At 27.2% G+C, this 24,064-nt stretch overlaps 2 protein-coding genes across 2 annotated transcripts in view; one reads left to right on the forward strand and one right to left on the reverse strand.

The window, feature by feature from the left end:
- Nucleotides 1–1,007: 1,007 nt before the first annotated feature.
- Nucleotides 1,008–12,422, reverse strand: LOC123301045 (apoptotic protease-activating factor 1-like). The gene is made up of 14 exons (XM_044883773.1): nucleotides 12,348–12,422; nucleotides 11,920–12,075; nucleotides 10,182–10,773; nucleotides 9,178–9,231; nucleotides 8,945–9,021; nucleotides 7,072–7,857; nucleotides 5,802–5,808; nucleotides 5,145–5,345; nucleotides 3,286–3,381; nucleotides 2,891–2,994; nucleotides 2,059–2,141; nucleotides 1,454–1,521; nucleotides 1,323–1,393; nucleotides 1,008–1,067 (listed from the first exon to the last, which is right to left on the reverse strand). Exons 1-14 carry the CDS (start codon nucleotides 12,420–12,422, stop codon nucleotides 1,008–1,010), a joined length of 2,430 nt encoding a protein of 809 aa, XP_044739708.1.
- Nucleotides 12,423–20,944: 8,522 nt separating this feature from the next.
- LOC123301047 (homeobox protein SIX6) overlaps nucleotides 20,945–24,064 on the forward strand; it is a 34,005-nt gene continuing 30,885 nt past the window's right edge. Inside the window, exon 1 of the mRNA XM_044883774.1 lies at nucleotides 20,945–21,520. Within this exon, the coding sequence (XP_044739709.1) occupies nucleotides 20,949–21,520 (572 nt within the window). The 5' untranslated portion in view covers nucleotides 20,945–20,948. The remainder of the gene's footprint in view (nucleotides 21,521–24,064) is intronic.

Consider the following 24,064-nt stretch of genomic DNA (forward strand, 5'->3'; position numbering starts at 1 on the left):
ATATCAATATGATTTCTTTTTAATTTTGTAAATATAAATGTTTGTGGTATGGATGTGTAAGTGGATGTTATATTTAAAAATGAAATTAACCTTGTTTTTACTTCGAAGAGGCGTTCATTTACATGAAATTATTTTTAAGTATAAATATAAAAAATATTGATATCTCATATCGTTTTGTTTTTAATACAATTTAAAAATGTATAACTCTTACGTGACCACCCTTTATTAATTATTTAAATAAATAATTTTTTAATAAATTTACAAGATGGTACAAAGTAATCATCTTATTGGCAGTTTCTCTGGTTATATTTCTAAGTGGTTATGTTTATCTATTTATTTATCTGTTAATGTGAGTCTGTTTTAAAATTAGCTTGAATAAAAATCTATAGAACCCTCAAAAAAGAATGAGATAATCGAGTCTTTATTTTTGAGAAATAGAGATCATGTGTGCAAAAGCTATGGCTTTGAACGGCTCACCTAGTAACGATAGACTCAGCCTGAGACGGTAACAGAATGAGATCGGTTCCAGACCATTTACTCGATTAAGTATATTAATGCTGTACATATCAAATAACGTTTACAACGATCGTTGATCCCGATTCGTTTTCAGCGATTCGAAAAAGATTATATATATCAAAATAAAAGAATCCGAATCAAAGAATATAAACTTATTTGTGGTCCGTTTTGTTTAAATTTTATTCCCCTGTGCAATAGGACGGAACTAATTTTCAGTTGAATGAAAGAAAGTGAAATAATTTTTAATTGAACTAATTATGAGCGACGAAGATCTTTTATATTAAGATGATTACTTTTACACCACCTTATATTTAAATACTATATGTAATACATAGATCTTTATACTTTAATATTAGATTGCTGAAATGCCAATAGAATATGCGTGATGTTAAGAAAATAACTATCTTTAAATTAAATAAAGTGTGTTGTGTTGTCATGTAACAAATTTAAATAAAAATGATAATTAATAACTTGTTTTTGTCATTAATCGCTTACACGAAGACATGATGTACATCTTGGAGATTTAATTCACGATCTTTGACGTTTTGAATCTGAACGTCAATTACAATATTGGTAGGACATTTCACTTAAATATCAAAGTAAGTGATATGGTAATACAACCTCGAAGACAACTTTACTATCAATAGTATTATAAATTAAAAACATAAAAAGTGTAAATATGACCACAAAACTGTTTTAAATTATGTAAAATCATGATGGCAATTACAATCTTGTGAACAATTTTACAATTAATAATTTTATAAATTAAAAACATCAAAAATATAAATATGACCACAATTATCAACCGTTGTAAATGATGTGAAATCATGATTTGGTACAATATTTGTTGCATAAGCACCATTTAATTTTATACAACCTAATAATTCTTTTTTATTTAACAATTTTAACCAATAATCAATATTTATTTTATTTGTACTTGTTGTCGTTGTATTCATGTTTGTAATACTTTGTAAAGATGTTGAAGTATTTAGAAGTTTTTGTGCGCTAAAAATAAAATGCAAATTTAAAATTATAGCTTAAATAACTTTACCATTCGTTTCTCATTTTTCGAAACACCTACGATTTATTTATTCAGTGAACTAGTACGGAATAGAAGCTAGCATCGGAAAACGATAGGCATAATGTATGTTAAAAGCGTTGAAATAAGGATATGATTTTCAAAAGAAATAGTTCAATTTTCTGAGTTTTAGAAGTATGCAAGTAGATACATAGGGATACGTTTCAGCCCTGCCCGAAGTAAAAGCAAGAAAATGAGTCACCTAAATCTGTCACTATTTTACAGTCATAATATCTAAAATAAATAAAACTTACTTTTGATTTAATTGTAATTTTTGTAATGCTGTTATTTTGTTTGAATTATAATGTTGCTGTTCTTGTTTACTTTTATGCTGTTTTAATATAAAATTAAGATCATAAAATGTAATATGATCGCTAACACTAACCATTATAAAGGATTCTTTATTATTTAATAATAAATTATTATTATTATTATTATTATTAATTGTTGATGTTTGTATTGACGGTGATAAATATATTTGATTGATTTGTGATTTAGATACTCCTTTTATTGTATGTATTTCACAACCAATTAAACTGTTCCATAACTGAAATTAATATTTAAAAATTATTAGTAGATTATTATTTAATTCTTGCTTATAAAATAATAGGGGCTAGGAACATTTAAATGAGGACAAAAGGTGGCTTGAAATTGTATTGGACTCATTTTCAGAATTTTTCTCAAAGTTTGTGTTCGTGAACTATGGCCTTGAAAACGTCCGAGTACCGATTTTGTATGCATTTCGTGACAAATTTTCAGAAAAGTCCTGGAGATGAGCTCTGTGAGCAATATTTTAGACATTTTTTATGTAATCAGCGACCTCAAAATCTCCCGGTTAACAATTTGGATGCATTTTATAACAATTTAGAGGTGATCCTGGGAATGAGGTATACAAGCAGGTTGTTCTGGTCTCCAAGTGTATGGAGGAATCTTTTTAACATCATATTCGTGATTAGTGACCCCAAAAACCCAGAGAAACAAAATTTGGTCAATTTCGTTAATTATTTGCCAATTGATAAAATTATTTTATAATAACTTTGGATTCATCAATCCTGGGATAAATCTCGACACAGAAGCTGTAGGTTTTCGGTGTAGCGTCTGATCTCGACAAAATCCTATAGCTTCATCTGCTTAAAATAGCTTCTCTTAGCCGGAGACGTCTCGTCTTCGGGTGACAGAATGTTCTCAAGGGGGTCACAAAGGACCCCTCGGTTTAGGTGATAGTGGCCCATTTACGGTATCCTCCTTATGTAAAATTATTATTACATAGAGATCATCAACTTTATTAATACTTACAATAATATGACCATCCGATTGTCCAATAATTAACAAATAATTATTCGGAACAAATGTACACGTTGTTAATTCCATATCAAATTTCTTACATTGCGGTGCATCCACTGTATTTATAAATATTTCATTCGCATCATTAATAATTAATTGATAAATAATTAATTCATTTGTTGTATACAATAATGCTAATTGTTTTGTAAACATCGATAAACTTGTTGTTATAATTTGTTTATTTATTAATAATTTATTTTGATTTGTTGATGTATTTAATAAAACATCTTCAAAATCAATTGAATTAAAATCAATTTTCCATAATTTAATAATACCATCATTTGTAATTGATATAAATTTATTTAAATTTTCGAAATAATAACTTTTTATTATAATTGATGGTATACGTGCTTTAAATTGTTGTTCAATTAATTTATAATTACAATTTAATTTACAATTACGTAACATTAATGAACCAGTTGTATTTGATACAATTAATAAATCTTGATTTAAATATTCAATATATTTAATTGTTTCATTTTTATCGGTTGATATTTTCAAAATTTTATAATATTTATTATCATATAAATTATATTCAATAATTAAACCATCTTTATAGCCAATTATTACATTATTATCATTCATTAATATATTAGTTATTATATTATTATTAATAATATTTAATTTATTTATTGTGTTATTATTGATATTATATAAATATATATTTATATAATCGATATCAACAATTAATAATTGATAATGTTGATTTTGTTGATAATAATTGTTACATACAAATAAATCACTTAATTTTATTGTTGTTGTTAATATATTGTTGTTATTGTTGATATTATTTATATTATTTGGGGTGTTTATATTTAAAATTGTTTGTTTTATGCAATTATCGTCGTATATTGATAGTAATGTGTATTGATTGGTATTTGTATCGTTGTTTAATGTTAAAAAACTATCAATGGATGTTATTTTACTAAAACAAAAAAACAAAAAATTTAATTTTAATCTTATCTTATCGAAAAAATTATTGGAATTTCGATGGTAGAAATGAATTGATGGCAGATTTATTTCCTATCTTATGAAAGCAGGCCCGTGCGCAGCAATCATCCAAGGTTTCAAACTTTTGTTCATAACGTTCGGTAATTATTAACTATTTTTACGAATAAGAAAACATTTTATCATGTCAAAATGTGATAATCAGTCACTATTCTGCGAGGTACAGAAAAACTTTTCGATCTCTCTTCCGTGATGTATATCAAGCTTGATATATATCAAGCGTGGCTAAACTGTTTAGCCGATCTTCAGAGTCGTTGAAAAGGACTATTCATTGATCACTGTTGTCACAGGTAAAACTGCGAAGAATTTGGTAGACATTTAGAAACAAAAAATATCTTCATTGTATATATAAAGTGCTTCGAGTGAATTTTTAAAGTCCTGCCAGGCAATGAGTTTTTGTCAAAGTTTAGCTTCGTTGACCCAGATGTCACGGAAATCACCGTGAGAAATTGAAGAGTGTGGCTCAAAACGTTGAGCGCTAGAGTCTTTAACAAAATTTTTCATTTTGTTGGGAATGATATTGTCAGTTCAAATTTATTTGTATTTGTAAATTTGGCCTAGAAGATCAAGTAATAATAGATAAAATCTTACCAATTATAACCATTAAACTGATCAATAATCTGTTGATTAACCAAATTCCATACTTGTATTTGATTATTCGAATCCAACGTAATAAAATATAAACAATCTAATGTTAATACACCATTTATATATTTACTATCATTACTATTTAATGATAATACATGTTCTTTAATTGAATTAATATCAATATAATCCATAATCATGTGATCATTCATGAATGCAGCACCATCCGTTGTACTAGTCGATGTTAAATGATTTAATTGTTGTTGTGATTGTTGTTTATTAATAAAACTCCACTCATGTATAGATATTTTCGATTCACTTAAAACAATTAAATTTATATGATTATTAACATTATGAACATTCTCAATAAAATCAATAAACATTATATTAGAATCATGATGATTTAAAGTCATTATATGATTGGTTGTTTTTAATTCACATATGAAAATCGATGTTACACATGTGTAAATTATTAAATTATTGTCCGTTGATATGCAACAACTATTGATTTTTAATTGTTTATCGTTTGTTGTTGTTGTAAGTGCATTTTCAATATATTTGTATTCGTAATTTGTTGTAGGTGTATATAAGATAACATGTCCGTTATCAGAACCCATTAATAGGTATTCGTTGTTATTTGATATTGATAAACATGTAATTATTATTTGATTATCACTGATTATATGATTGTTGTATGTTAATAAACATGTATTATCGGATAGTGATAATGATAGTGAAGAAGATGATGATGATAAATTATGTAGATCGTTCCAATTTGGTTGTCTTATACTTGGTGATGGTGATCTATCATTATCTGTAACAAAATTATTGAATATATAATCAAAGAGTCAAGGCCACGCTCAAGCCATTACATTACAAAACTACTAGATCAAAATTGGTAAATGCTGTTAGGAAGTGAATCTCTTAAGCATGGAGGCTACAAAAGGAGACCGAACTCATCTAAACAAATGGCTGTCACAAATAAGATGTTAGTAGTGTTTCTTTTGCACCGGAATAATGAAGCGAGTGCCCTTACGTTGATAAATTTTGTCAATTCTCTCGCTTGAGTTCGGTGTCTTTGTGTAGCTTCCACGCTCTCAAGGATCTGCTGCCGTTCAGACACAGTACCAAATATAAGAAAATAGTATTAGAGGAAGTCACATATAATGATGGATAAGAACCCGTCTCCGAATCTAAAACCAATATAAAATAGGAAATTTAGATTACTAAAAAGTTAGATCCGGTGCTGAAGAGGACTCAAGTCTTTTACTCTTATCCTGTTTAGTAGAAAAATTGTATGCACTTAAATTTCACTGAATATCTCTGGTCCAAATTTGATAAAATTAAGGAGTCTAAATCAATGATTTTTAGTGACCACCTCACATAGAATAAACAGTATGTTGAAAAAATATATTTTCATTTATCAGAGATAATTAATGATAAGAAGAGCCCTAGGTCATGTCTATATCAATTTTTTGTATTGTGCATACGTATTTCGACTACATCATAGTCGTAGATAATCGAAATTATTTTCCTGAGATATGCTAGTACGTAATATTCGTCCGAATACCGAATATTTTATATCTACTCTAGTATCAATATAATCAATGTTTTTACTTACCATCATTAAAATGATTTAATATATTTTCAAATGTCCATAATTTTAAAATTCCATTCTCACATAAAGATAAAAATTGAAAATAATTACACGGACACATATAAATTGATTTAATTGATGATTGATGAGCATTTTTCCATTTATAAATACATTTATTATTTTTATATAACTAAAAAAAAAAAAGATTAAATTGATAAAATACATGACGATAGGGACTGCGTCATATTTTATGTCGGTTAAAAATTGAATAACTTTGAAAAAAAACAACCGATTTCTGTATACGAGGTATTTTTATTCAATTTGGTTCTTTGCAATTTGAATACAACATCAATCAAGGGGCCGCTTCTATTGACCAAAACAAAATGTGCCCTTTTTGCTGCCTTTTAGCTTAAATGGTCACTTATTGGGAATATAATGACGTTTAACGGATTTCGTGTGGATTCTCTGTTACCCAAATGCGACAGAGAATGTGAAATGGGTCTCGCCGGTTACCAAAATTTGCTTCTAAAAATGAGGTTTAGTGAACCATTGATGAACGTTTAAAATTCCTAATTAAACAAAAAGGGGTAGATACTCACACTTGTGACATCATACGTGTCACATCATCATAAGACTTTTGTGGTTTTCTCATGGATGCCGTTGTCAGAACTGGACTAAAATGAAATGGGATCACACGGGAAGCACCAACTTTCAATTAGATAAAGAATCATCAAAATCGGTTCACCCAGTCGAAAGTTCTGAGGTAACAAACATAAAAACTAAAAAAATACAGCCGAATTGATAACCTCCTCCGTTTTTGTTTGAAGTCGGTTAAAAACATATCTAATCAATAAAATTGTTTGACAGATGTCAAAAGTTATTCAATTTTTGCATACCGACATAAAAAATAGCACATCCTGTATAAAACATATAAAACACTTACCGATATTTGACCATTTTGAAATCCAATCAAAATAAGATTTATATCATGCGTATAACATACAACACTAATTTTATCATTCATATTCATTGATATACTTGATTTATATTTTAATTGATTATTTTCAATCATATTATTATTATTATTATTAACTAATTTACTATTTAAATTCGTTTGTTTAATAATAAAATATAAATTAAAATCAGATTGAATAAGTTTGATAGCATCCATGTATAAAAATTCTGTTTGATACGTTAAATTTAAAATATATTGTATAATTGATACATATTTATATTTAAATATAAATTGTCCATATGTTTTAATAAATAATAAATATTCCTTATATTTATTAATATCTGTATTTTTAATTATATATTCATAATATTTTTTATAATCACATAATATATCAAATGAACCATTTGTATTATGGATTTTTGATTGAATAAATAATAAATTAAAATAAATTTTATTAAATTCATTAAATAATTCACTTTCATATAAATGATAACCGATATATGTGTAAATGTAATTATCGTTTGGTAATTCATAATATTGTAAGTTTTGTTTGTTATTATTATGATTTTGTAAATATTTGTTAATTAATGTTTTATGTAAATTAATTAATTCTGGTTTATCATAATTTAATTTTAAATATTTTAATAGAACATCATGGATACCGTAGATGTATTTATTTAATTCAACATTAAAATATATTATTATTAATGATTTGTTGTTTAATTTTAACATTATATCTTCGATATCAAAATCTGATTTTAGATCCCATAATAACTACAAAAGAAAGATTATATATCACTTAATTACAATTTATGCCTAATGAAAACCCTTTCTGATCATAATATGGCCAATACTGACTCGCCTGTTCTTATATCGCTTACTAAAAGGTGTCTAAAAATCAACGTAATATTTGAACTTTAAACCATTTGTGCGCTCTTGTATATTGGTAATGAAAAAATAAGACCGTGTGACAGTTAGCAGTTTATTGGAGGGAAAAACCACGTTTACACATTTACACTGAAAATTGAAGTTTAAAACATAGCCAAGGATTGGCATCTACAGCTCCCGTGAGTCCCTATCCGTTATAGGAGAAATTCCGATAGAAAATTTATAAACGTTATAGAGATACAGGGCCGTGCGCAGGAATCACACAAACGGAAAGGGGTTCAAACTTTTGTCCATCTTGTTAGGTCATAAAGTCAATAAAAACAACAAATTCTTTTTTCGAGTAAGAGAGCATTTTATTATGTCAAAATGTGATATTCAGTCACTATTTTTCAATAAAACTTTTTTAAAACTCTGTGCAATCTTCAGACATTGCCGATCTGAGGTATGTTTTGACACGACGCAAGGTTGAAAAGGAGCGTTCATTCGTGGCTGTTATTACAGGCAAAGATGCCATAACGCGAAGCATTTGTTAGATATTTAAAAACGCATCTTCATTGCAAATATTGAGTGCTTCGAGTGAATTTTTGTCGTCCTGTCCGTCATTGCGTTTTCGTCAAAATTGAAGAGTATGATTTAAAAAGTTGAGCGCAAGTTTTCATAGAAATTAGTGATTTTGTAGTGAAAGAGTCCAACAAAATTTGATAAAATATTGCGATAATTCAAAAATCAATCCTATATATGTGTCAGAAACAAATCGATGTACGGGGTGTAGAAAAAAAATCTTCAACTGAATCAGTCTGTACATTCGAGCGTTAAGTTTGTGTTCGCAGATTTCACTTACGGTTTTGAAAAATTTTCCTAACTCTTCTGTAGCTTGATCAACTAACTAGTCAGTGGAAATGCGTTTCATAGATGGTTGCATTTTACATCCCCTCTTCCGTAAGTTTTTAAAAGATCATAATGTAATACTTACTTTTAATGTATTTGGCATGATATTAACATCTTGGTCAAAGACAGCTAACTTCCGATACAACTGATGTAATCGTTGATCTAATGTATCAATACACATCCTGATTGATTCATTCATAATTGTGTTATATTCATCAAACAACGTTTTTGTAGTTATCGATGTTGTACTATTATTTTTATTATTATATTTTAATTTATTTAATAATTCATTCCACTTAACGTTATTTTTATTATAACTAAGTTTATAATGTTCCAAATGTGTCGATAAGAATTGTATTAATAATGGTGAACCTAGAAAAAATAAATTTTAAAACGAATTTATTAGACATTCGACAATTATTTTATAATCGGTAGGAGATCTATATTGCTGGTCTATGTTTAATATCAAGTCTCTTAATTTAGGGTAGAATCCACTAATTTTGGCCGATAAGTCAGCACTTGTATAGCAAAAAAGGAGTATATGCGAAAATTTATTAGTTAATAAGTAGACCGTTTTTCCCTGGTTACTGAAAATTATATTTAAAGGAAGCATTTCTGTCTCATAAGAGGAAAGGAAAGTTGTAGAAAAAAAAACTTGAACTCTATCAGAGTTTATAAATGGACCATGGAACGAATCTTAACAAGTTTTAAAATCAGTCATTAGGAAGAGCATATGATGCTATTTGAATGACAAGATCAAAATTAAAGTCAACAATCAATCATTCTCTTACTTCTGGACACCGTAAAACTCATAGTCATAAGTAGAGCAGCGCACGATACCGAGGCTGGTTTCGGTATAGTCTCATCTCGCATTTTAGAGACGAGACCGAAAATTTTACTTTTTTTTTGAGACCGAGGCGTTATTTCGGAAAATATCCTGTTCTTTCTTCTGCAAGCTATCACCAAATTAGCAATAAATAACACTATAAGAGATTACGATTAGCTAATTCATACTGATGATGACTACATGGTAGTCGAAATATTTATTTATATAATACAAAGATTGATCTAGGAAATTGGGGAAAAATTGAAATTTAACTTAATGTGGAAATTGAACGTTCATCCGAATACCAAGGACAAAACAGGACAAAAAAATACTGAGTATTATGATGGTAATAGTGAGAGAGACTTCAATCTGAAGGCGACTTGGTTATCGGAACACCCTTATCAGGAAGGTTTCAGTACGGTCAATTCTTGAACCATCTCGAATTTCTTAACTTTATCTTAACCATGCTTCAGTTTCTTAAAATTAATAAACTTACCTTTACACAACTCATGTATTTTATTTGCTTCGATCGGTAATTCTTTAATCTCTATCGATAACGATGTACTAAACAATTGTAACGTTTCATGTTCATTAAATCCAGTATTAATTTCAATAAACGTATTATTCTTAATCGTATTCATAAATGTTTTATCCCGTGTCGTAATCAATATTTTACATTCTAAATCAAATATTTCAATAATTTCATGTTTATAAACATTATCTAATACCAGTAGCGTCTCACGTAGATCATCTTTTAATAGTTCTAAACGTAAATGTTGCCGTATTTTTTTTATTGTTTCCGATATATTTATTGATTCACGTCTATTAAGATTCATATTAATATTTAATGAAGTCTGTTTGGTTATTGTTTGATATAATAGTAGTAATAGATTTATAATATCATAATCAGCCATTGAATCATTGAATGTTATCCAATAAATATGATTGTTGAAATATTGTTTTATAAATTGTTCATCGTCACGGAGTATACCTAGTGCTAAACATGTTTTACCAATACATGTCATACCATTTATAGTTATGTATTCTCCTTTTTTTGTTACTTTTAATTTATTTTTTATTTCATTTATCTAGAAATTAAAATTATAGTTTATACACTTCGCAAAAATAAAACCACTATTTTCAATTGTGTTCTTTTGGATTCTATCAGAACTCATTTTAAACAAGTGAACTTGAAGTTGCACTATTTCAATATACTGAAGAAAAAAAATCAATTTTTATTCTGACGCAAGGCAAGTGTCACACAAATTTTATGAAAACTGTTATGCTTTTTTTTTTTAAAGAGTTTTGTTTTCCCTCTCCAATTTAATATGTTTTTCATAGCCTGACTTTTCGTTTTCGAAAAGAAATATCTCAAAGTGTTCGATCTAAAATATGAGTGAGCCTTGCTTACTCCAATTTTTGGAAACCGGTCAACTGAGAAGACTCAAAAGTCGAGAACTTTAATGTAGAGAGACAAAAATGGGTCAAGTGTGTGCCATGCACGAATTAAACGTAAGGTTCTGTTGTACATGTTACAGTTAGAGCATAAAATTTGGTTAAAATATTTAGTAATTTACGATTTTCAAAAATAATCACTGTATAAATCTAATTCGAGTGTACTCAATTATCAGAAACAACCCAACTAAGTAAAACTGGACCCAAGGTAATTCGAATCGATATAACTTACGATCGAAATAATTTAGGTCGAGTTTAGATTGGGCTGAGCAACTTTTTATATACATTGATTACTTTTAAAAATTGAAATTTAGTACTTTAACCGCTTAACTGGTCATTGGTGGGGGGGGGGGGGGGTCAATAGAATTTGTTTATACGATTTTAATGGATAAAGACTGTTTTATAATGCCATACTATTTTCGGGCGTGTTCTTTTGAACACGGGCGTGTTAGTACTTTAACCGCTTAACTGGTCATTGGAGGTGTCAATAGAATTTGTTTTTACGATTTTAAACGATAAAGACTGTTTTACAATGCCATTAAATTTAGTTCAAAGAAAATTTGTTTCAAGAATGTTAGTTTTCAGGAACGGGGAGATATTCGCTCTGTATCTAGATCCAAAAATAGAGTTTCAAGAAAATTATATTTAAATCGATTAAGAATTGAGAGTGATAGCCAAAGAATCATGATTGATATTCTTAAGTAATAAGTACTAATATAAAGAATTGATTTTTAAACTGAATGACAATGAAATTAGAAAATAAAAGCTTTCATACTTACATATTGAACACGTTCTATATAATATTTAGGTTTTTTTGGTATGTTACCACGTATTAAGGCATCTTCATACGATTGTCTATTTACATTTGTTAATTCAATTTGTTGTTCTACATCATTTACATTGATTATTAGTTGACTTGCTAACCAATCATAATTCTCTTTTAATATATTACAAAATGTATCATATTTTTCATTATCATTTGTATTTTTTATTATTTCCAATAAATAATGGATTTGTTGTGGTTCTCCTTTCTAAAATTTAAATTCAATTAACACAGGACCAACAATTTGATTCGGGGAGGAAGCAGTGGGAAAAGGAAACAGTATGTTGTCGATTCACAACTTTCCAAGACAAACAATTTTTTCAAATTAAAAATAAGTTAAATACTTTTGCACCACCTTGTATAACTAACTATATTCTTACTTACTTGTAAACGTATATTACTTATATCTTGCCTAGTTATAACATTTTGTTCATATAAAGGATCCACTAATACTTCCATATGTAAATTATTTACTAGCTCATCATGATTTTTGTTTAATAAATATTTTCTAAAGCTATCCATTGTTCATACAGGTTTCGTTTTTAATTACTCTAAAACAATGGAATAAAATCAATAATATTCTAAAATAGTTCATGATGGTCAATAGATTCAGATTAGATAATATTATTAATAATGCACTTCAAAAATAATCTAAAAAAATATTTATTTCGAGCTCTTGGAAAGAGTATGATATCCGTGACGTTATAATTTAACCAACTGTCTATGCATTTTGTTAAAAATTATTTATTTCTGGACCCACAATAAAAATATTTAGGTAACAAATTTTTTTATAAATAATTAGCTAGACTGGTTTCCATTTCTTTGGCAATGAAGAATAAGCATGCTACATGAAAACCGGTCTAGCTTTTTATATATAATTTGTTTAGCTAAATATTTTTATTGTGCATAATACAGTCCATAGAAATGCTCACCTTAATTTGAATAGCTCTCTGTGATTGAGAAAATAAAATTTCGATGTACCCATCTTTAAAATATTAATTGAAAATGTTCATTTATTTTTTAAAAATCTTACGACCTATAAGCGGGGTGTTCCGTTAGGATTCTGACAATGCAATATACGGAATTTCGCTTAAAAACCTGATCATATATTTGTTAATTTTAAAACTGAAAAATACTAAACTCATATTCAATTTTCAAATAGATAAGAATTGTAGGGATTCATATGCCACCTATTTTGGATGTATATCGCTCTACGGTAAACTGCTCGTTATATATTTGCTTTCATAACTTAAAAAGGCCTATTTCAAATATTTTTGATGCGTAAAAGTTTTAATGCCCAAAACTTTTTTCTCTGTGTGTTATCCAAATCTGTCAAGTAGATATCCAAGGACCTGCACTAATCATTAAAACCGAAAAAACTTCCCTTGCTCACTCCAAGAAATAGGCGGAGAGAAAAAAACCTTCTGGGAAATCTGTTGATAACTTAGTATCGCCTGGTGGTAATTATTTCAGGAAAATAGAATCAGATAACTGTTACGTTTGTAAGCGCGGGAAATTTTCAAGTAGAAAAATGGACTTACTTACTCTTGATATTCACTTGTTAAGTGCCCTTCTTTGTCTACGTTTGTGTAGGAACTAAACACAAATAAAGAAGAATGCATTGTGCAGATAAATTTTGGAGGGAAAATTGAGGGAGGGGGGTTGATTGATTCATGAAAACCTTAGTAGATGGCGGGTAAGATCAACAATACAATATTGATTTGAGCATTACATTTTGGAGGGAAAATGTAGGGAGGTGGCTGATTGATTCATGAAAATGGTGGTGGGAGAAAGATTTATGATAAGTGACGACACAATCAAAGGTTAACAAAGGTCTTGCAGATGAAACTTCATAAAACTAATGAAATTGGAAGTTAAGGTAGTATGGCAGTATCGAAATCATAACACTCTAGTCAAATCAGCAATAATTATTTTTTCTTTCCAGTAATTATATAATTTTTCTCATAATGAATGTTTATAACTTATAAGTTAGACCAAATAGTTATTTTTAAGAAATAAAAAAAAATAGTAGTTAACTGTGACCTTCGATACTACCTTAATAAAAATTTAAGTATTTTTGTAAACATTTACAACTTGCATAAAATATTGCCTTATATAGTTATATAGTATATACCAACAATCATCGATCACGATAAAATGACGGTAAAACAATGACGATTTCCGAATACACTTTTAGCCTGAAAAGCCTCCTTTTCTAGATACAGGATGATTAAATTTTACAAAAAAGGATATTACTGTGAATATTACCAAAGCTGAGCTTAGAAAAATGATTAATTTGTCACACAATGCCCTAAGTATGGGGCATAGCATAATGTTATTGTATTTACAATAAAGTCAGGGGCGCTAGAGATTATTTTGCTCGAAACATCAATATCTCTACTGCTATTTTTCATAATTTATCATTATAAGCCTTAAATTATGAAAGATCCTTAGCGTATACTGTCAAATTTAATTTTAAGCAGGTGTTTTTGCAATATTCATAAAAATATACTTTTTCTTCCAAAATTTCTACACACTGTACCGGAAAGACGCTTTTCCGGCTATAAGTGTATTGAGAAATACTTTTTGATGAAGTCTTACTGTTATAGCTTGGACCACCATGTTTTATTTGAGTATTATAATTAGACTACACATTTCTTTGCCTCAAAAAAATATTAATTTAAGGTATTTCTATTTGGATATTATTTTTGGGGTTTCATAAAATAAAAATGCATTATTTAAAATTAACATTATTTCAAACACACGGGATCGCAAATAAATCTATTAATATTAATAATAAAAATTTTGAGCAAGAGAAATTTTTGAGTAAGAAACATGGAGGTACTTACTCGTGATGCGTTGCTCTCGGATTGTGTTGTAACTAAACACAAACACGATTAATGAAAAATAATCTCCGCAAGAATGCAATGTTGAGCAGATAAGTTTTGGAGGGAAAAAGTAGGGTGGTGGCTGATTGACGATTCATGAAAATCGTAGTAGATGGCAGGGCTCTGATAACGTGATAACACACAACAGTAGGCAAAGGTTAACAAAGATTTTGTAGATAAAACCAAAGAATAAGATCTGTATTCTTTGAAAAAATTAATAAAATTGGATACTTTAAAAATATGTATTTTTTACAAAAACGTTCGATATTTCGAAAAGAAAAAAAGATTGAGATTTTCAACATTTTTACTCGATATCTATAATTTTAAGTGGTTTTATATTTTTATTTTGAAGAGTTTTAGAAAGAAGTTTATCATATTTTCAATGATATTCTAATTATGATTCATTCCTCAACCCAAATCGGAATTAATCGGTAGGTATATCGAGTTCTAATAGTTATCCTTTGTACTTATTTTGAAGTTTCCTGTATTAATAATAATAAACTAAACTGTAGCGTCACGAATTCCAAAACTCTTGTCAAGAACTTTGTTTATAAACATTTTTATTGTTAGGATTAGTCATACATTTTTAAACAATAAATACATACATGCTTCATTATTTATATGGATTAGATACTATAAAAGTACATAAAAATAAGGTTGTATTTTATGAAAATTGAATATAAAATCATTATAGATATTAAATTTAATTAAAAATTCATCAAATCAGTCGTTTATCAACGTTTTTTATTACTGATTATCTAAAATGAATACAAATAAACATAACCTGATTTTTAAGTAGTAATAAATAAGAATTAAATGAAATTTATATAATAAAGTAATTATTTATTATACTTACACTTAATTCTAATTAATTATATACTAAAACTAATTGTTTTAACTTTTTATTTTATAAATAAACATTTAACTAAAACTAAACAGTCATACAAACAAGTCAAAACAAGTTACTAATCTCTAGTAGTGACATTACTCACTTTTTGTTGTTGTTTGATTTCTCTTTAAATTCGCAGTCTGACGTTTATTAATTTGGCTGTTCAATCATAGATGTCTGTACCCTTATCTTTTATTTTGCTTTTACTTTTTTGTAATTTTCTTATTATTATTGCCTTTTATGGATAGCATTCGTATCATCTTACCTTATTAGAGTTGTATTTATAGCTCTCCGATACTCACCCGTTTTGCTGTATCATTCCTACTTATACATAACATAATATTTCCTTTTGGGTTTTGATTCCCCATCCTTCCCTTTTAGCCCCTTTTGCCTGACCAGTGACCACCACTTAGGCCCCTTTTACCTAATCCTTTTTAAGTTTCCTTATATTAGCCTGAAACAAACAAAAAAACAATTATACGTATCCATCCATAAATAAGCAATTTCAGTTTCACAATATATATTATAACAGATGAAAATGATTACACATTAAATATCCTCTTTTCTTTATATTTCATTTTATCTATTTCTTTATCAAACTCCATGATTTACTCCTCTTTTTAAAGCTTATCGTGCTGGATAAGAGGAAAGAACAGGCTCGAAAAATAATATTAGGATTTAATTTTGTTCATATATGTAATTTGTATACCATATCTGTAATACAATTGCCTATAAATAAATAGAAAGTAAATTATCACAATAGAATAGCATTGTATTTGATTTACATTAGTCGGTTATTACACATTGATACAATGTTACGCTGTAAAAAATTACTACAAATACACAAGAAAATATGTTCTTACACTTTAAAAAAGTACTAGTTATAATGATTACTCATCTTAGTATAAGACAAATATATTTCTTAACGTGGTAGTAATTAAAAATTTCTTTTTCTAAGTATTTGAACTAGATACTTATTTACATTCTTATGTTACAAATTTAAAATATATCTGACAACTTATTTCACCATCCTTTCTATATCTACTTTATGCATAGTTTAGCTGAAAAAAATAGACAAATTAATTTAATTTTTGTTCTATTGAACAAAAATAATAATTTCTAACTCTAGGTTTTTTCGAAATGATTTTCGATGTGTTACATGTATTTAAGTACATGAAGTCTTGAACTTGGTTTAAGCATACTTCGACCAAGTAAATTAAATTATTCAAACTAATACTTTGTTTACTTGATTATAATAGCTAAATTCTTGTTTCAAAGAAAGGAAATTTGAGAAACATTTTGAAGCGCAGGCAAATAATTATTTTCTTGAGATCGTTGACTCAATGAAATATTTACTTGTTATAATAACATCAACAGTCAATATGATAACAATATAATCATGATGTCTTTATCTTGACATGTGAAGGGTACAGGAGAAAAACATGTTAAATCACATTTTCTGTGTTTTTCAACTGAAAATTTTATTTTATATTACAAAGGTAGTATATTGACGCTATACGACGAATATAAGGTCTTTTTTACAATTTAAAATTAAGATCTTACAATTAAATTATCTGTAATCACTCCCCAAAATTTTGTTAGAGGATGTTCAAAGATTATTCGCAAATTTTGGAAAAGTGAAAATTTCATAGTTTTAGCATTTTGTTCAACCTTCGAAACGGTGAGCTTTATGAAAAAATATCAAGAGGCCATTTTTGTCTAACAATACCTAAAACGCTTAATCGAATTTCAATCGGGTTAAAAACTCAAAAATTTATTCTAGGTGAATGCGAACTTATATGCTATTCTATGTTTTTATACCAAGGAATACTAATTTTAGTCCCAAGTTTGGTATGGGTGTTCATAAAAACACCTAATTAGTCAATTTCCGGTTGTTCATACGTTTGTCTGTCTATCAACAGAATAACTCAAAAACGAAAAGAGATATCAAGATGAAATTTGTATAAAGTGCTCAAGACGTAAAAAGTGAGGCTAAGTTCGTAAATGAGCAACATAGGTCAATTGGGTCTTGAGTCCGTAGGATCTATCTCATAAGCCATTAGAGATAGAACAAAACCTTAAACGCAAAAAATGTTTCTTATAAAAAAATAAACAACTTTTGTTTGAAACATTTTTTCGTAAACATCCCTGCTTACCCATTTTCTCCAAAACTATAAAATATAGGTAAATTTGCAGGTAGCTTCAACTAGAGGTCTTGTGAAAGTTTCTCAAAAAACGATCAAACATTCTAGAAAATACTTAAAGCAAAACATATGGCGGCCGAAAGGCTGTTAATTTGTGTTTTTAATCTTTTCAAATATATTAAAAAGAATACAAGCATTGAAATTCAACACTTCTTATACTCGGAATTTTAATAATTAACTCAGTCAATTGTTTGTTTTCACTTGTGTAACTTTCTTTTGTGGATTTACCATGTTTTTCCGGTGTAACTTCTGTATTTTTGTAATTTTCATCTAACTGGATAAATTTTCTTTTCAATTTTTTTTTTGTATTTCACAATATTCACAAATATATTTCAAAAGTAAGTTAATCGATTTTTCCTAGCACAAAAGTACATTTTCCGGAGTTTTCTGGAATCTTTATTTGCAAATATCCTCAATTCAATTTCTATGTAACTTAGCATGTTCTTCGCCTGTGCCCTTTATACATATATATATAATATATTATTAATATTATTATTTTATTCATTAAAATTAAAGATGATACCTTTTATATTACAAACCTACTTGTACCTATTATATCTAGGTATCTACATTTGATTATATATTTTTATATGCATTTATATCTACCTACATAGGTAGATATCTAATACATCCATATAAAACATACATCATATAAAAGTAATCAATAGAATAATGTATCAAATATATATTTGTAATATTATATGTAATATAAGTAATCTATAATTATATACATATATATATAAATGTTAGCGTTATTATATTGTATATGTAATATAATATATGGGTATGATGGTATTGTATTATATTCTGTTGTATATAATATAAAGTAAAATAAATATATAAAGTAAGTATATAATAATATATAATGTTAATATGTGTATTGTTGATGAGTATGGGTGTACATAATGTTTTTAATACGTTACTAATTATGTAAGTATACAGCCCTGGAATTACATTCTTTTAAAGGGGAGACTATGGTCTAAAAATCGATTTTTTTATTGTTTTTATTTATTTTTTTTGATACTACAACTTATAAAAAATATTATCGGAAAATTTGAAGTTTATAGGAGAAAAATTTTCCGAGTTATAGACAATTGAATCTCCGGTCAAACCTTTTATTATCTCTATTTTATTCATGTATTTTTTACATGTATTTCTTTCTCTATTTTATTCATATATCAAACTTTAATCGCGATTGCATTTGTTGAAAATACTGTTTTTGACCAATTATTTGAAAAGAATGACTCAAAATTAGTGGAATTAAATATTTGATTGATCCAAATTGGATAAAATTTGCGATTGGTAGATCAAAATCAAAATTTTTTGATGTTTATGACGTCATAAAGTACAAAAAATAAATTTTTTTGGATATTTTGATCAAATTTTCTCGTACTTGAATGAATTTTTTTTTGAAACTCACTAATTTTGGGTAATATTTTTGATTTTTGGTGGTAGTTATTCGTTTATATTAGCAATTATACTAAATGTGGAAACTATGATACTGCATTTTTGAAATTTATCGATCCTATGTTAAATTTGACCAAATATTTGAAAAGAATGACCCAAAATTAGTGGAATAAAATATTTGATTGATCCAAATTGGATATAATTTGCGATTGGTAGATCAAAATAAAAATTTTTTGATTTTTATGACGTCATAAAGTTCAAAAAATCAATTTTTTTGGATATTTTGATCAAATTTTATCGTATTTGAATGAATTTTTTTTGAAACTAACTAATTTTGGGTCATATTTTTCATTTTTGGTGGTAGTTATTCGTTTATATTAGCCCTTATGCTAAATGTGGAAACTATGATACTGCATTTTTGAAATTTATCGATTATACGTTAAATATTTGAAAAGAATGATTCAAAATTAGTTGAATTACATACTTGATTGATCCAAATTGGGAAAAAATTGCGAGTGGTAGAGCAAAATCAAATTTTTTGGTTATTTTGATAATCTTTAATTTTGGTTCATAATTTTCATTTTTTGTGGTTGTTATTCTATAAATGTGGAAACCACGATACCGAATTTTTGAAAATACTCGAAAATACGTTAAACTTGACTAAATATTTGCAAAGAATGATATAGTAAAATAAATCGAAAAAAAATTTAAGTGGTGGAGGTGCAAGGAAGATATATATTTCTTCAAATTCGTCTTACTGTTCAAATTTGTCCAACTTTAATTGTTTTTAGTGTTTCATTTCTTCGACTTTTGTACTCTTTTCAAAGATACACAATTCATCAGAAATAAAAATATCCCTGTAAACATAAAAATAGAAAGAGAACACCATCCATTATAATATATATGCTTGAACCGTACATAAGACATAATAATAACAACATATACAACATGATCCATAAAACCCCCCCCCAATACATAAAATACATAATACATAATATTTTAAACCACACCCATAATATGTTACAAATAGGAGGTACTTTACACTGTATATAACCATAGTAGGTAGTTACTGATACACCCTATATATATAATATATTATATAATGGTATATAGAAACATATCGAAGGTAGATATCATGATACTTGGTATATTTATTATTAGTATTGAATCTGTTTGTTAGTGATACTGATATCTACTATCATAATATATTACATATATATCTGTATATATATCAGTATATATAATACATATATCATACTAATATACTGATATATTATAGGTATATGTTATACCTATAATCATTTATATGTTATAATAGTTTAATATATCATTCATTACTTAAAAAAAAAAAATTAAGTAATTAATTAATAAAATATTATGTGAGAAAAAATAATTAACAACAAAGAAATACAAGTGTTAAGTGTGATTTTATTACAAATACAATAAAAGTTATGCTGCAATGGCTACATATGGTCTGGCTTCCGGTCAATATACCGGAGGTTCAAGACCATCGTCTTTTAAAATAATTCTAAGTGTAAAAATTAAAATTATATACATGAATAAAACTTCTAGTGTTGTACAAAAAAAAACTGCAATAATGTTTGCATTACCAACATTAAATTTTACGGTGTCTCAAGTGGCAACAGTTTGTGAAACATTAGAGGAAAGTGGTGATATTGAACGTTTAGCACGATTTTTATGGTCGTTACCGGTCGCACATCCAAATATACAAGAATTAAATAAAAGTGAAGCGGTTTTACGTGCACGTGCAATTGTTAATTATCATTCGGGTAATTATCGTGAAATGTATTCGATTTTAGAACATCATAAATTTACGAAAGATTCACATGGGAAGCTGCAAGCAATGTGGTTGGAAGCACATTATCAAGAAGCGGAAAAACTACGTGGACGTCCGTTAGGACCGGTTGATAAATATCGTGTACGGAAAAAATTCCCATTACCACGGACAATTTGGGATGGTGAACAAAAGACACATTGTTTTAAAGAGCGTACGCGATCGTTGTTACGTGAATGGTATTTACAGGATCCGTATCCGAATCCAACGAAGAAACGGGAATTGGCACAAGCAACTGGGTTAACACCTACACAAGTTGGGAATTGGTTTAAGAATCGGAGGCAACGGGATCGAGCTGCGGCTGCTAAAAATAGGTAAGTACCTACTGTGATCAATGAAATAATTTTTAAATAAGCACTAAAAGATTAGAAATAGGTATAAATAAATTTTGGATTAAGTTTTGAAAATGACCGTCGGGTCGAAGTTATAGCAAAGATCAAAATATACTTACTTGGCATTGATGATTGTTAATAGAGCAATCCGTAGATAAGCTGGAGTATGCAATACTTAAGGCGTTTCGGTAAGACAACGAAAGTGCTACCCAAAACTAATAAAACTTTGTGTGTCAATTAATGAGTATTTAATACGCCGTCTGTACGAATTTCAAGTTGGTTTACGACAAATTAATGATTAAAAACAGCCCTTTTTACATCACATGATGGTATATGAAGAAGTTGTAATAAATATTGGTTTTTTAGCCAAAAAGTGCCTTTAAAAATGTTTTACCATTTGCATAAAAACCTATATCAAAATTCCTCAAGTTTTAAACTTTAAAATCATACCAAAATTAAGAACTGTGCACAAAAATGAAAAACCTTTTTTTGGTAAAAACACTTTGATATATAATTTTTCCTAAACCGTACAGAGAATCGATATAATTTTTTCACAAAAGTCGTATAAAAGGATGATTAATTGATAAATAAAATTTCAAATTTTTGGTACTATTTGCATTTTTCCGGTATCGAAATACCTTAATGAAAATCAAAATATTTGCTAGAAGAATATTTTGCGAATCATAATCGAATCGATTTTTAAGCAATGGTGTTGACTCTTCGTTGTTTAAATTTAGCTGAGAAAAAATTTTTTTTTTAAAAAACTTAATCGATATTTTCAATTTAAGCGAATATATTGTAAAAAATTGTATAGATAATTCAAAATTATAAAATTTAAATATTTTTGAAAACTGATATTTCGAGATGGAATGTTTTCAGATAAAAAAATTAAAATTAAAAAAAAAAAAAATTGAAAATTAGAAATGTATTTTTACGATTTGAAAATGAAAATAGAAAATTTTTGTTTCTTTGTAATTTCAAATTTTATTACTTATATATATTAATTAATTAATTTTCTATCTGAACACCGTTTTTTTGAGAGCAAAAATCGCAAAAATCAATTACTTTAACAACATGGAAAAATTATTTGCTACATAGTATAATTATCTCAAAAAAAAAAGTTAAATATATTTTTTTACCGATTTGTAAGTTATATAAATATTGAAACAAGGGGGCCTCCAACAGAGTTAAATTATTTGTTCGCGTTTAGAAAATTACAAAAAAGTGTTGGAAAATATGCACGCTATTCAATTTGAAAACACCCTAATAGATCACTTTTTATCTGAATTTCTTTTCATGAAATGATAAAGGAAAATGTAAAAAGAAATACAATTTAAGTAAAGATAAAAGCACGAGAATTTGCAGTTGAAATTGAAGGTTTTTAAAATATGATAATTTGAAGAAAATGAATAGAAAATTGTGAAAAAAATTTTGTGGAGAATTTTATGAGTTTCAATTTTGTCTAAAAACAAATAAATTACTGATTTTTCATACATTTTTCCATTTTGAAGACCACACGGTTCTTGTAAAGTTTTTATGGACGATAGTCACTAGAGTCTCGCTCGAGAACTTCAATTATTCTATAATTTGCGAGTTCCATCAGTTCATCCCGGCAACCATTTCACATAGAAAATATACTAAAATTGTTTTTATTTGTGCAATTTAAATAGTTTAATGTTATGAATTTTATTAAATTAGCATGGTTTTCATAAAATTTTTGATATTATTATTATAACTTCATGATATTTTTGAAGAATTTCAAATCAATAAAGATATATGAATTTCTAATGAGTAAAAATTGATTTAATAGATTTTTTTAAAAACAGCGAAATCTTATCTGATTAAGAGGGATATATTTTTAATAAGTGGCGAGTTTTTTGTAAAATCTAACTAACTTGTATTATTATAGCTATAGAATTAATTTGCGATATTTATATACTCTTATCCGTTAATTAAATCGATATATTTGTTTCCAAATTTTGCCACAAAATTAAATAAAAAATTCACTGTTTTATAAAAACGCTCTGTCAACTTATTTGTAAATAAATCTATACAGAAATCAATTGCGATTTATATCTAAAATCATTAAATAAAATTTGATAAAAGCGTTGATAATTTAATTAATTATAAATTAAATTTAACTAAAAATATTAAGCTACAAATGATAAGCAATCGAAATCAATACAGTAAATAATAAAAACAAATTTCTTCATCTGCATCAAATGTTGATTTAAGTAATGTTTAAAATTTTGTATTAATGTAGGTATATATTACTAATTTTTCTTTAATTTAATTTTTTTAAATCTAAATTCGTTTAAAACCGTCCAAAACGAACTCAAACGAGAATTGGGAAAAAAAATTTCAAACTTCAATATAAATAATCAATGTATGTTATTTTGAGCTTTTTAGTATCATTGTAATTATGACGGCAGAATAAGTTTTGAAATTGAATTACAATTTTGGTGGAAGCGTCGTGAAGTTATTAAAATACAATATAAAGTTAAAGTTATTTTATTGCAAAAAAAT

Source organism: Chrysoperla carnea, chromosome 5 (assembly GCF_905475395.1).
Source record: "Chrysoperla carnea chromosome 5, inChrCarn1.1, whole genome shotgun sequence".
NCBI lineage: Eukaryota > Metazoa > Arthropoda > Insecta > Neuroptera > Chrysopidae > Chrysoperla > Chrysoperla carnea.

Excerpts from the sequence above, each read along its gene's own strand:
- LOC123301045 (XM_044883773.1), bottom strand. The coding sequence starts at position 12,422 with ATGGAAGTATTAGTGGATCCTTTATATGAACAAAATGTTATAACTAGG. Across the intron at positions 2,995-3,285 it reads TGAACAACAATTTAAAGCAC|TGGATGCACCGCAATGTAAG; the intron begins GTATACCATCAA and ends TTATAAATACAG. Across the intron at positions 1,522-2,058 it reads AATCAAATATATTTATCACC|CGCACAAAAACTTCTAAATA; the intron begins GTCAATACAAAC and ends TTTTATTTTTAG.